General features: G+C 41.1%; 1 protein-coding gene across 1 annotated transcript in view; it reads left to right on the top strand.

The window, feature by feature from the left end:
- SUGCT (succinyl-CoA:glutarate-CoA transferase) overlaps nt 1-14,522 on the top strand; it is a gene marked incomplete at both ends in the record, with an annotated part of 823,481 nt that overhangs the window by 350,324 nt on the left and 458,635 nt on the right. The window contains one exon of the mRNA XM_084229769.1: nt 1,180-1,277. Coding sequence (XP_084085895.1) covers nt 1,180-1,277 — 98 coding nt within the window. The remainder of the gene's footprint in view (nt 1-1,179; nt 1,278-14,522) is intronic.

Genomic DNA, 14,522 nt, shown 5'->3' with positions numbered 1-14,522 from the left:
AGTGAAGCTTTCTGTAGGCCACATGGTCTGCTCCAACCCATAAATGCTCCTTCTGATTTTCCAACACAACTGCCAAGCACTGCCTCCACACATTCCTTCTGAAAGTTTTTTCCCATTCCAAATTCACTTGGTACTTTCATTATGGTCTTGTTAAAATTGCAAGATGTCCAGAGGGATTTGCAAGATAGATTTTCCCTTTACTGAGGAGGAGCAAAAGAGGAAGTATATAAAAGCTTTTCTATTTGTTATGCCTTTAGGGAGACATACTAAAGAAAAATAGTGACAATTCTGTAGGAAGAATATCTTTTAATTTGACATTGTTTTAATGGTAAGCATTTTGTGCAAATGTATATGCTTTTCCTTTATTTTAGCACCTAGTACAACATCCTGGATAGGACTACTGGGATAGATAATATTATTTTATTTACATGTGGAACAAATAAGTGAAGGTACCCACAAGATATATGTTGATTATGGGCTTCATAGAAGTGCAGTTGTGCACTTGCAATATTGGTTCTCAGAACTAGGCCAGCTTTACCTGATTTTCTCCCTCTCCCTACTCCCTCTGGACAGACTTACTGTGGGAATCTGATAACTCCTTTCCTATATTTTTGTTTATGGGTACAAGACACACTATGAGGGGCTGATAATTCCTTTTCTGTGCTTCCACATGTAGGCACCTGTTTAAGTGTGGTAGGAAGTTCTTATAAATGACATCCACTCACCAGCATGACCCATCCTAAGTGCATGACCCTTCCCTCAAGATCCCTTTATTTTTTTAATTTTAATTTTTAAAAAATATTTATTTATTTATTTATACAAGCACTGGGTACAGTCAGAGGCACGGGAGGGTGAGAGAATTCACCAGAGCGAGAGCGGAGAGTAGAATAGGCAGAGTGACGAAGTACACTGCTGAGGGGAGCAGCAGGCGGCAGGAGAGGTCTGCGCGCCATGTGGGACCCTCGCCCACTGGCTGGGGATCTAACCGGCGCTGCAGAGACTGTGGGCAGCTTCAGAACCCAGCATTCAACCGCTGTGCCACCAGGGAGGCCCAAGATCCCTTTATTGAGAAGTTTGAAGACCAGTGAGAAAGGACCTTAGTGAGGGAATGGCAGACCCTGAATACTAGCATCCATAAACAGATTGATGAAAGACTTATAATTTATTTTTCTCTTTTAGATCTTGAATTTGCCTGAACTGATTGATGACTCCAAGTATAAAAATAATCACCTTCGGGTACAGAATAGAAAAGGGCTTATTAAAATACTATCTTCACGGTAAGTTTGGGTTTATTATTTGTATATTTAAGAATTATGTCATTAGTATTTATTTGGTGTTTTGTGGTGTTTTTTTCTGGCATATTTAGATTAACTTATAATTCTCTTCCATTTTACAAATTTTGGGTATTGTAAAGACATTTCAAAGCTATGTTTTTTCTTTATTTGAAAGCACCTCTATGTTCTTTAAGAGTCATAACAGTCACATAAATATGAAACTAACAAAAATTTAAATTAAGTCCTTTATCTGTGGTATACATTTGGCTTCCATAAATTATACATACTACTACTAACAATAATACTTTAATTTTATTTACCTTTACTATAATAAATGTTCTACATACATGGTCTTACTTAACCTTGTGAGATAAAAATCTAGTATTCCCATTTTATTTTTATTTTATTTTATTTTTTATTTAAATTTTATCTTTATATTCCCCATACAATTACAACCCTCTTATTTTGACCCCAAGCCCTCCTTTCCCCACCCCCCAGCCCCCATAGAGTGTCTCTGGTTCATAGTTGTTTGTTGATTTTGATATTTTCTTTCTTACAGTTATTCTTTTTCCTGGTCCCTTATTTAAGTTTCCTAGATTCCTGCTATGAGTGAGACCATCCAGTGTTTTTCTTTTTCTTTCTGGCTTATTTCGCTGAACATGATCCCTTCCAGCTCCATCCATGTTGCTGCAAATTACATGTGTTCATCTTTTTTCAATGCTGAGTAATATTCCTGGGTGTATATGTACCCCATCTTCTTGATCCAGTCATCTATTTTTGGGCATTTGGGTTGTTTCCAAAGCTTAGCTATTGTAAATAGTGCTGCTATAAACATAGGGGTGCAGGTGCTCTTTGGAATTGATGTTTCTGTGTCCTTTGGGTAAATACCTAGGAGTGGAATTGCTGGATCATATGGCAGCTCTATGTTTAGTAGGTCCAGAAATCTCCACACAGCTCTCCATAGTGGTTGGACCAGTTTGCACTCCCACCAACAGTGCAGGAGAGTTCCTTTTTCTCCACATCCTTGCCAGCATTTGTTGTTGCTGTTTTTTTTTTTTAATATGTGCCATTCTCATTGGTGTAAGATGGTATCTCATTGTAGTTTTGATTTGCATTTCCCTGATTACAAGTGATGTTGAACATTTTTTCATATGCCTGTTGGCCATTTGCATTTCCTCTTCCGAGAAGTTTCTTTTTAGCTCTTCTGCCCATTTTTTGACTGTATTATTTTCTTTGTTTTTGTTGAGTCTCATCAGCTCTTTGTAGATTTTTGTGATCAGTCCTTTATCATTAGTGTTGTGTGCAAAAATATTCTCCCACTTGGTGGGGTTTCTCTTTGTTTTTGTTATTGTCTCTTTTGCTGTGCAGAAGCTCTTTAATTTGATGTAGTCCCAGCTGTAGTATTCCCATTTTAGATAAGGAAACTGAGATACAGGAAGGTTGAGTTTGTTGGCTTTTCTGAGCTCCGCCTGTGTGGTTTGTTGATGATGTTTTGAAAATGCTACACTGAGTCGTGGGCCATAAAGGACTGATGTGAATGAGTTAAGAGTATTTTACTCCTAAATTACCCCATTCATGTCAGGTAACACTTATGTTAAAACATACCAATTTTTCAAGTGCATTCCAGAAAAATAATTTACTCTTTCCTATCAGTTTTATTTTGGTCTATGTCTATACTTCCCTATTTAGGGAAATGGGCTTTGTGGTTTTCTCAGATAAATGTCCACCTGAGCTATTCTTCATTATAGAAAAAATGTTCTCATCATGCCAATGAATGAAGTACTTTATCAAATGCCATATCTTGTCTTTTCAAAAAGCCTATTTTGTTAATATAATTTTTACTTCTATTCTTTTTAATTTGGGGATTTCTACATGAGTTCATATTCTTTACCTATTTACTCATTCATGGACTTCAAGCACTTCTGTACTTTGCTTGTATCTCCACCATCTTCCAAATGTTCTTCAGTCAATGGGGGCTCTGTGTGGGACTGATGTGCAGAGAACAGGGAAATGAGAATTGGGCTCTCCTTTCCTGGGCATTAGTTAAATATAACTGATTCTACAGCAAAGTCCAGGAGCCCTCTGTCATTAACCTTTCTCCTCATGAGAATTGGCCATTTATTTCTGTTTTTTGCCTCTTTGCCTCTCAAGCAGTTTTAATTCATTTCATTCATTGATAGGGCTTTTTCCTTTCATACCATGGTTACCAAATCTCAATAATAGGCACTTGTGAGAACCTTATCAAAAGCTCTTTGATAGTCCAAATAAATCACAGCCATGCTGCAAGAAGAGTGAATCCCAAGAAAAATATAAAACCTGGGCAGATACAAATGTCACCTTGTTATTTAATTGCCAGCACTTTTATAATCTCAGGAATCACAATGTTAAATTATTGGTTTCTGATGTCCTAGCACTTTTATTCCTTGCTGAATTCTGTTAAAGATTTCTTCTTTGGAAACAATTTTAGTAGCATCTGTTACATATTCACTTCCATTTTCTTTCTTTGGGATTAATGAAATAATATGTCACCTTTTCTTTCTACTTATTGGACACAAAAGTGAGAATTTCAGCATTTTGAAAACTATAAATTTCCTAGGTCTTTATTCAAACTTAATAAGGAATATGGAATCAATATACAAGAAGACAGTAGGGCAGTCTTTTTTTTTTCTCTTAAAGATTTATTTATTTATACAAGAACCGGGGTACAGGCCAGATGTATGGGTGGGTGAGAGGATTCACCAGAGACAGAGCAGGGAATAGAACAGGCAGACTGAAGAAATACGCTGCTGAGGGGAGCAGCGGGTGAGACTGGAGAGGTCTGCTTTGCCATGTGGGTTTCTTGCTGGCTCCTGGGATCGAACCCGTACTGCAGAGGCTGCGGACAGCTTCACAGTGCGGCGCTCAACCACCCGCGCCACCAGGGAGGCCCAGTAGGACAGTCTTAAGTGAGAAAATTTAATAGGGGTGTTCACATCATCATAGCTCCTGCTGTTAAAATAAAGACCACAGAAAGAGCCCTTCATGGCCCAGAGGCCATGTTTCATGTTTTCTTGTGCTAGTGTGTTGACATGTTTTGGTGCTCTCTTGTGTGATGGAGTTCCTCAGTCTCTTCCAGCTCAAGTTTCTTCTCCATGGTGGATCAAACACTGATGACCAGGGAAGAGCAAAGTATTATTCATTTGCAACCTTCATTTGTTTTTCTGAACAAATGTCACTGGATTCATTCACTGTTTAATGGCTTGCTTTTAAAAGTCTCTGCAAGCATTTAACATTTATCATTTTTGTTATGAGCCTGTTTTTCCAATATTAAAACTTTTCATGAGTATTAATTATAGGATTAAATCTGGTCTTTAGACGCCATTGTCTTTCATAATCTGATGTGACTTTTTCTTCCCACCTTTTCTCAATATAAGGTCCCTCCTCTCATTGCATTCTCAATTGGTTTTATCTTCTCCCTCTCTGGAATGTTTCCAGATACAACATTACCTTTAAATACAGTTGTACTTTAAAGAAGTCAGTTCTACATCTTCATGAACTCATCCTTGAACATTTCTATTTTGGTCCCCAGTCAGAGGACAGAGGAAGGGAGGTGTATATTTTGTGCTTAGTATCCAACCTACCAAACACAAACAGAATCAACATTAGTTGTTGCCTGGAACAATATTACTAAAGGCCTGCTCAACACACTGTTCCTTTCATTTCACAAAGATCTCAGAACTTGTGAATTGCTTTCAGCTTGTTTCCTAATAACATGGCCACATCCATTTTCCAACTACAAAAATGAGACAGAGAGAAAGGAAGGAGGGGACTCCACATTTTTTAGATGCCAAGTACTTACCAGTAAGTATTATTATTCCTACTTTACAGAAGACAGTTCCGAAGTGTGCGGAGGTTAATCGCAAGGTTAGACATATAATGAACAGCTAGAAATGGGATTCAATATGTTGTACCTTTCCAGATACCATATTGCCTCCCTGAAATGGCACCTGTGATATTTCTATATCTGTGATTATTTATTCGCTCAAAATGAGTGTGTGGGTTAGAGAAGTGAATGAAACAAAGTAAATTGGAGAAAAATGATTCAGGGAAGGGAAAATGAGGAGTGCCAAAAGTTGGTGTGAGTCCAGTTACTTCATTTTGACTCGTCATGGAGGGCCTGTCTGGTAAAGTGACACTTGAGCATAGTCCTGAAGAAATGAGAGAGAAAGATAACAGTTAACTTGGAAGAAACTTTCTAGGAAGCAGGTACATGTTTGGGAGTTTGAGGAGTGGCAAAGAGGACAGTGTACACGGAGCTTTAAGAACAAGAGGAAGAGAAGGGGAAATAGGGCCAGGGAGAGTAGGGGTAGGTGGCAGGCAAATCATGTGAAAATTCTGATTCTTTATGCTAAAGTGGTTTCTTAAACTTGTAAAAATAAAGGTATTTTGGGGGATCATAAAGTGAATTTGCTTATCAGCATCTTCTATTTATTTTTATTTTTTAAAAATATTTATTTATTTATTTATACAAGCACTGGGTACAGTCAGAAGTGCAGGAGGGTGAGAGAATTCACCAGAGCCAGAGCGGGGAGCAGAACAGGCAGACTGATGAAGTACTCTGCTGATGGGAGCAGCGGGCGTGACTGGAGAGGTCTGGGTGCTATGTGGGACACTCGCCAGCCAGCTGGGATCAAACTGGCACTGCAGAGGCTGTGGGCAGCTTGGCAGCCCAGTGCTCAACTGCTGAGCCACTGGGGAGGCCCTCAGCAGCTTCTGTTTATTATCTAACCCAAAGAGACACACATATGTGATGATCACATACAATTGGCATATAACTAATGATTGAATGTTACTTTAAGGTCTATACCATAACTCCGTTTGATATGTTATATAGTCATTCTTACTTAACAATAGTGATACATTCTGATCATCTGTGATTAGGTGGTTTTATCACTGTGCGAACCCAACACACACTGTGGATTTTGTATTCTTAGGAGCCATGATGAACAAAATACACATGATTAAATTAAGCACAAGGGGAAATGTATGAGGCTGTGGCCTGCACAAAACTCTTAAGACGTCAATCGGCAATAGGAATTTTGGGACCACCTTCTTATATGAGGTCTGACATTGACTCAAACATAGTTACACAGCACATGCCTATATTGTGAAATGATTACCACAATAAGTTTAGTTAAGATCTATTACTTCATATAATTATAACAATTTTTTTCTTGTAATGAAAATTTTTAATATCTACTGTCTTAGCAATTGTCATACATAAATTGCAGTGTTGTTAATTAGACATCATGCCACATGTTATATTGCCAGAACTTATTCATCTTTTAACTGGGAGTTCCCCTCTCTGAAGAGATGTCTTGAAGGACTACACTGATAGAGTTCCATCTTTTCTAGCAACATTGAATCAGTAAAAGTTCTTTCCTCTCTTGGAGAGATTTGAGGGATTCAGGAGTTTCAGTGGTATATTCTTATTTATTCAGTCTCCACCCATTTATCCAACAAATATTTATTGAACATCTATGTGTCAGTGACTGTTTTGAGAGCTAGGAATACAGCATTAAAAAACAAAATGACATAAACCCCTGTCCTCCTAGACGTTCATTATTCTCACAGACTTTCTAGAAAAGTTTTTTTCTTTTAAGAATTTTTCCATGAAAACGTTTATTTTGATATGCTTAAGAAATTACTTTTTCATTTACATATTTGTTTTACAACACCATTATAGTAATAGATTGTCCTTGTTAATAGTTTGTTGTTCTTTTGTCTTATTTTTAATAGGTTAAACAGGTTGACATACATACTAACATTTTTTAAAATGTGTTTTCCCAATCGTTTCTATAGTATGGTAAACAATGAGTTTACCATGTGTGGGGGGAAGGAATGGGCACTGGGCAGGTTTTTCATGATCCCAACAGATGGGGTAAGGGAGGAGTCAGAGTCCTGGAGCCCTCCGGGGTTTTTAGGCTTTTATTGGGATTACCAGGTACACAGCAGGCAAGGGTTCTGGGGGACCAGGAGGCTAGCAGTCCTCCCAGCCCCCAGCAAGTCTTCACTCTGGGCTCTCCAGCCTTCTCTCACGTTCTCTCTGCTCTTCTCATGGCTCTGCTTCTCTCTGGCGTCCCCGTGATGCTGCCCTTAAAAGCACAGTATGGCCCAGGTGAATCCCATCTACCTATGCCTACACCCTGTTCCAGGTGCCTGCCATCAGGCATGCATTCAGGACCTCAGGGTTTCCTCATCTATCCTAATGGCGGGAGGGCAGAAAATCCTGATACTTTTACCTTACCCTATGCCATGTTTTTGCCTGTTATCTGCTATTAAATATTACAGCATAATGTCCTCTAATACTCATAGACACTTTCTTCAACCTATATTTTTTATTTTACACAATCTTTAAAATATGTAAAAAAAAATAGCGAGGGCATCCCCTGGTGGCGCAGTGGTTGAGCTCTAGGCTGTGAAGCTGCCCGCAGACTCTGCAGTGCCAGTTCAATCCCTGGTCGCTGGCGAGGGTCCCACATGGTGCGATAGACCTCTCCTGCCGCGCCTGCTGCTCCCCTCAGCAGTGTATTTCATCAGTCTGCCTGTTCTGTTCCCTGCTCTGGCTCTGGTGAATTCTCTCACCCTCCCATGCTTCTGACTGTACCCAGTGCTTGTATAAATAAATAAATAAATAAATAAATAAATAAATAAATAAATAAATAAATAAATAAATATTAAAAAATAGTAGTGGTATTTATGAGAGTGAATATACTGCTGATAACCTTACAAACATGCTCTGAGGATGAAGGACTACTAATCATAGTGTTTTTCCTATTTTTATTTTATTTTTTAAAGATTTACTTACCCATGCACACAAGAGCTGGGGTACAGGCCAGAGGTGTAGGGGGTGAGAGGATCACCAGAGACAGAGTGGGGAACAGAACAGGCAGACTGACCGAAGCACACTGCTGAGGGGAGCAGTGGGCAAGTCAGGAGAGGTCTGCTGTGGGCTGTTCCTGGCCTGCCAGGGGATCAAACTTGTGCTACAGAGGCTGCGGACAGCTCCACAGGCTGTGTTCCAACCCTTTGCACCACCAAGGAAGGCCTGTTTTTTTCCTTTTCTAAATAAAACATTCTCATTCATTTCATCCAATTTGATATCTGAAGGTGAAAAAAGAAGCAATTTCTGGAGTTTTATAAAATCTAGTCTCCTAAATTCACATAAAAGTTTTCTCTTATGTTTCAAAATCATCCTTCAAAGGTATTTTTCCTAAGTAATTTTTGAGTAACTTTCTGAGTAACTTCCCAAAGTAACTTCCTTGCTTATTGTAAACATTCACTTAAGTTTATTAGAATCAGGTGACTCCTCTTGCATTCTTCTATGAAATTCATAGACTCTTTTGAGAACACCTACCAGAAATGTCACTCACCTCTCTTCTGTTATTCTTGCAAAATACAATTTGATATGACTCTCGGAGAGCAGTCAGTCTTGCGCAGGAAGGCAATTGCATGTTTTTGCCATCAGCTGAATTTTACACAGCCAGCACACACACAATTCCCCTCAAGTGCTCTCAGGTGTTACTATTCCCCAACCATGGCCATCAGCAAGTTTTTTTCCTCTTAATTTAGAGGTGGAAGACTTTCCTCTTGAGCGTGCCATTTTATCCCGGGTGTTGCAGAAAAGTCTGTTTACCCAGCTGCTAAGACTGAAAACTAGGCAAAGCTAAAGCATGTTTAAAAGTCCCCAGCTGAAACACAGAAGGGGAGATAAAATAGAGGCTAACCCAGTTTGTTGAAACAACCCCTTTATTTGCAAGGCCTAGGAGCAACATACTCCTAAACCTGTGCTACTCACATACTGGATCAGCATTTTTGCGATAGTTAAGACCTCTAGAGAGACATTGAAAATCATGATGTGTATTGAAACTAAGAAGAGGCGGATGGAAATGATATATTAGTAGTTGGGGAGAAATAATAGTGAAACAGTACTGAAACAGTGCTCAGAGATGCCAAAGAGTACTGAACAGTGCTAACAGGACAGTGCCCAAGGTGGGTGACAGGTCACTGCCAGTCAGTGACCTGTGTGCACAATTGCAAGACTACTCAATAGCCCTCAGGTTCAGGGCCCAACCACAGGGTTTGTTTAACAAGCAGGAGATTTGGAAAAAGGAAAGAGTTTTTGAGGCCACAAGTGACAAGCTGTCTCTTCCTAGTGTCCACAGTATCAAGAAATCCCATACAAAAGCCACTCATGTAAGATGAGGTTAAACTACAGCAGCCCTGCAGTGTAAATGGAAGTTATCAGGCTTTTTCTGCCCTTCTGCCATTAGTATCTATGATTGACACCTGTGGTTTATATGCATGCCTGACAGCTGCACCTGGAGTGTAGTGTAGGCGTGTGTAAGTGTGAGCACCTGAGCCAAGAGGCTGAGCATATAAGGGTAGCAGTAGAAGCCAGGGGAGGGGGTGACAGTGGCAGAAGACCATGTGCAGAGTGCAGTGGAGAGCGTCAGAGAATGGCTAAGAGAAGAAAGAGCGCATAGAGATTCACAGGGGGTCCCAAGTTGCTGTCTCCCTGCTGGCTTGTTTCCGCTAACCTGTGGGGATGATGCCAAGGACTCCAGAGCTCTCTTTTTTTTAAAGATTTATTTATGCATACAAGAACTGGGGTATAGGCAGATTCATCAGAGACAGAGTGGGGAATAGACCAGGCAGACTGACTGAAATGTACTGCTGAGGGGAGCAGAGGGTGAGACAGGAGAGGTCTGCTGCACCATGTGGGTTGCTCCCTGGTGGGCTGGAATTGAACTTGTGCTGCAGAGGCTGTGAATAGCCTCACAGTGCTGTGTTTAGCCTCTTGCGCCACCAGGGAGGCCCTCTAAGTTTCTCTTTCAAGCTGCTTGAACCTATGATGAATCTACCTGGCCTGGGATGGTTGCAGAACAAGCCCACAACAACAGTCTGAAGGTCAAACCAGACAATGATAGACTCAACAGCACCATGAGGTGATGCTGGAAAGCCAGAGACTGTAGTCAGCTCTTTGAGACACTGGGCCAAGTCTGACAGTGCTCCTTTGCAGGGGATATCAGAGGCAGGGCCAGAGGCAGGTGCAGTGACTGAGTCTCTAAAGTTCTATGGAGGTGTGAAGGTCTAGAGGACTACAAAATCTATGAAGTCTATGAATGTCTGGTGAATCCCATGGAGGTCAACTTCTCAGTGTGTTTCTCTTTGGAGCCTGGGAGTAGAATTCTTCTTTAAAGGTGGTCTGATGTATGCTTCCTCTCCAAAGCCCAGCAGCAGAATGAATCCTTCTTTTCTCTTCAGAGGTCAGGAACAGGATGAATCAAGCTGACTCTTGTTGCTCTGCCTTATACCTGTTTCAGATTCCCCACTATACAAGCCAGATTGGACCATTTTCAATCCTAAGTGTCATTTTGCAGCAGTCACCCCATTTTCCATGTTTTAATCTGAATAGTTAACTAATGAAGTGGGTTTGAACCTGATTGGTCCATTTAGCTTGTACCAAATTGGGCCACTTTTGAATCCTACTGCCAGATGCCATATTGTGGTCAGGGAAGCATGCTGGGCCTGTTGGCTCTAGGGAACCATGTGTGGAGCCATCCTTGTTGGGGCTGGGGGAAGGGGAATCTCCACATGCCTCAGCCCCCAGAAAGCTGTATGTAGGGTAAGGTAAAAGGTATCAGGCTTTTCTGCCCTCCCGCCATCAGGATAGATGAGGGAACCCTGTGATCCTGAATGCATGCCTGATGGCGGGCACCTGAAGTGGGTACACCTGTGCTAAGACTGTGCTTTTAAGGGCGGTGTCACGGGGACAGCAGCAGAAGCTGAAAGAGAAGCCGAAAAAGAAGTAGCAGAAGCCGAGAGAGAAGCAGAGAACGCCGGAGAGCCCAGATAGAGTGAAGACTTGCTGGGGGCTGGGAGGCCTGCCAGCCTCCCAGACCCCCAGCACCCCTGCCTGCATTGTACCTGGTAATCCCAATAAAAGACCTGCAAAAGCCACTAGGGACTCTGATCCCTCCTTTACCCGGTCTGCATGGGATCAGAAAACCTGCCCTGTGTCCAGTCCTGCCCTTATACTGTATTACCCAATGGCACCCAGAGCTTGCAGGTATCCAGTTACAATACAAAGACATGAAATGAGGATGGAGAAAAAGAGAAATGGAGAATATAGAAGTCCATTCTTTATTCCTACACTGACTGTGTATCCTGGTTCTGTAAATACAGAATTGACAGATGAGTTCTATAGGGTAAGGTAAAAAAGTATCAGACTTTTCTGCTCTTCCGCCATTAGGATTGACAATGGATCCCTATGGTCCTGAATGCATGCCTGATGGTGGGCACCTGGAGTAGGGTGTGGGCATACGTAGGTGGGTACACCTGGGCTGAGAGACTGAGCTTATAATGGGGTGTCACGGAGATGCCAGCAGAGCGAAAGAGACAGTGTAGGGTCAGGAATGTACACAGTGCAGGTTTTCTATGATCCCGCAGACCAGGTAAAGGAAGAGTCAGAGTCCTCAGTGGTTTTTTGCAGCTCTTTTATTGGGATTTAATGGGTACATGGCAGGCAGGGGGGCTGGGAGGCTGCCAATCATCCCAGCCCCCAACAAATCTTCACTCTATCTGGGCTCTCTGGCGTTCTCTCTGCTTCTCCTTTCAGCTTCCGTTCGTTCTCGGCTTCTGCTGACATCCCGGTGACGCCAAGCTTAAAAGCCCAGTCTTAGCCCAGGTGAATCCCATCTACCTATGCCCACACCCTACTCCATGTGCCCACCATCAGGCATGCATTCAGGACCCCAAGGATCCATCATCTAACCTGATGGTGGGAGGGCAGAAAAGCCTGACATCTTCCCCTTACCCTACAGACGAGAAGATAGAAAACAAGGCCACAAGAGAACACTAGAGAGCCCAGAAAGAGTGAAGACTTGCAGGGGGCTGGGAAGCCTGCCAGCCTCCCGGCCCCCAGAACTCCTGCCTACTGTGTACCTACCTGGTAAATCCCAATAAAAGCCTGCAATAAACCACCAAGGGCAACAGGATCCCTCCGTCACCCATCTGCTTGGGTCATAGAGAACCTGCCCTGGGGTCCATCCTGCCCCTACAAGTTCTTCATTCTTGAATAGTGTGTGGTTGTAGGGTAAGTGAAAAAGTATCAGGCTTTTCTGCCTTCCCACCATTAGGATTGATGATCGATCCTTGCGGTCCTGAATGCGTGCCTGATGGCGGGCACCTGGAATAGGGTGTGGGTATATGTAGATGGGATTCACCTGGGCTGAGAGACTGGGTTTTTAAGGGCAGTGTCTCGGGGACTCCAGCAGAATGAACGGAAGAGCAGAACAGAAGAGAGAAGAGAAAGGAATAGCAGAGCGAAAGGAGTGTAGAAGCAGAGGCCAGGAGAGAATGCCGGAGAGCCCAGAAAATGTGAAGACTTGCTGGGGTCTAGGAGGCTGGCAGCCCCCTGGCACCTCTACCTGCTGTGTACCTGGTAAATCCCAATAAAAGCCTGCAAAAGTCACCTAGGGCCCAGAACTCTCTCCTCCTTTACCTCGTCTACTCAGGCCATAGAGAACCTGCACTGTGCCCATTACTGCCCCAACAATGTCTTAGGAAAATAAATAAGCAAAGCAATAATTTAAGTAATGTGTACAGGTTGGGGTAAAAAAAAGATGCACAGGTGCCAGGATCCCAGAGAAGAGGTTACTATCTCTAATTTGGGCAAGTAAGTGAAGGGTTCCAGTAGGTGGTGCCACCTGAGATGACTCTTGCAGGACAAGTGGAAAAAGGCAGATGACTAAGAAAGATAGTTCGAAGGAGGACATATTGAATTCTGGTAATTTTATAGGAAGAGAAATAAGCCATAAAAACAGGAAAATGTAGGTTGGAAAGAAAATTATAATATTTAAATTGCTTTGTAAAAAAAGGCTAGATATGTTAATAAGCAAGTGTAGATGAGTGTATTTCTAGTGAAGTCATTTCTCAAATGACTTGGATTACATTACATTGTCATAAATAAAACTGATAGCTTTAGATAAATTTATCCTTTAAAGTACCATGGCAATTCCTTAAGTAAAATAATTTTTACTTGCTTGGAGTGATCTAATTTTTTCTTAAAGTTTCTGATGAATAATTGAAAACGTATTTCCAGACTTTACTATGTTAAAATAATACAATATTAAATGACTTAGTTCAGGTTCTTCTAACTAGACTTGCTAAGCAAATATTGAATTAAGTTCTTATTTAAAAACTTCATTTAATCATTTCCAAAATTAAAATTAAAAAATTTAATAAACTTGTGCAGAATATTGGAGAGTTGGAGCTGAATATTGGAGAGTTGGAACATTTTTGTATTATTAATGGAAGGATTATAAATTCAAAGGTGCTTAGATATAATAATTAATCTGACACTTTGGTACCATCAGGTAAATTTGGTCATTGCACTAGGTATTTCCATAGCTTTTAGGAGAAGTTTAAACTATTTACCTTAAAATATGCAATTGCATGTCACACCTTGTTACCTTAGAATTGCTTGCAACTCCTTATAATGTGGCTTGGTCTTTTTATCCTTCTGTCTTCCCACATGTTATTACTTTTTCTTAAAATAATGAAACTTCTTAGCTTCATTGGCCACTTCCAGTCCTTTTAAATAGCACAGGTTTGGAAGCTTTTCTTGCCTCCCTGGTCTATTTGAAGTGAACACCCCTGTACTGCTGCATCCAAGCATCTGTTGCGTTCAATTGTGACCTATGTTTACTTGTCCTCCTCCTTGACAGGACAGTGGACTTCTTAGGGCAAAAAGTATTACTTTTTTACTTTTTTTTTTTAGACTTTTTTTTTTATGAGCCATTGTAGGTTCACAGCAAAATTGAGAGGAAGGTACAGAAAGTTGCCAGCTCTTCCTTGTGTACCCCTATACATGCATAACCTCCTCCAATATCAGTATCCACTCCAGGTGCTGCATTTGTTGGAATCAATGAGCCTGCATTGATACATCATAAAATACTAGTGCCTATTTGTTCTGAATGTTATTTCAGTTAGCGAATGCATACACTAATGTGGGATAACACTATTGAAGTTTGGCAGAAGTAGCCAAAAAATGGAAAGAAGGAAAATCCCCTAGTGCTAAGTCAGGATAAAAAGAAGAGAAACTAGTAGTGAACTAGTAGAACTTTGAAATGGTAGGTAGCTTTTATTGTGATCATAGCATGTAAAAAACCTAAATTTGAGAACAGAGTTTTCCACTGACTAAAT

This window comes from Talpa europaea (assembly GCF_964194135.1).
Source record: "Talpa europaea genome assembly, chromosome: 3".
Lineage (NCBI taxonomy): Eukaryota > Metazoa > Chordata > Mammalia > Eulipotyphla > Talpidae > Talpa > Talpa europaea.
The sequence above is the reverse complement of the archived record's forward strand: the minus strand, read 5'-3'. Positions and strand labels throughout refer to the sequence as shown.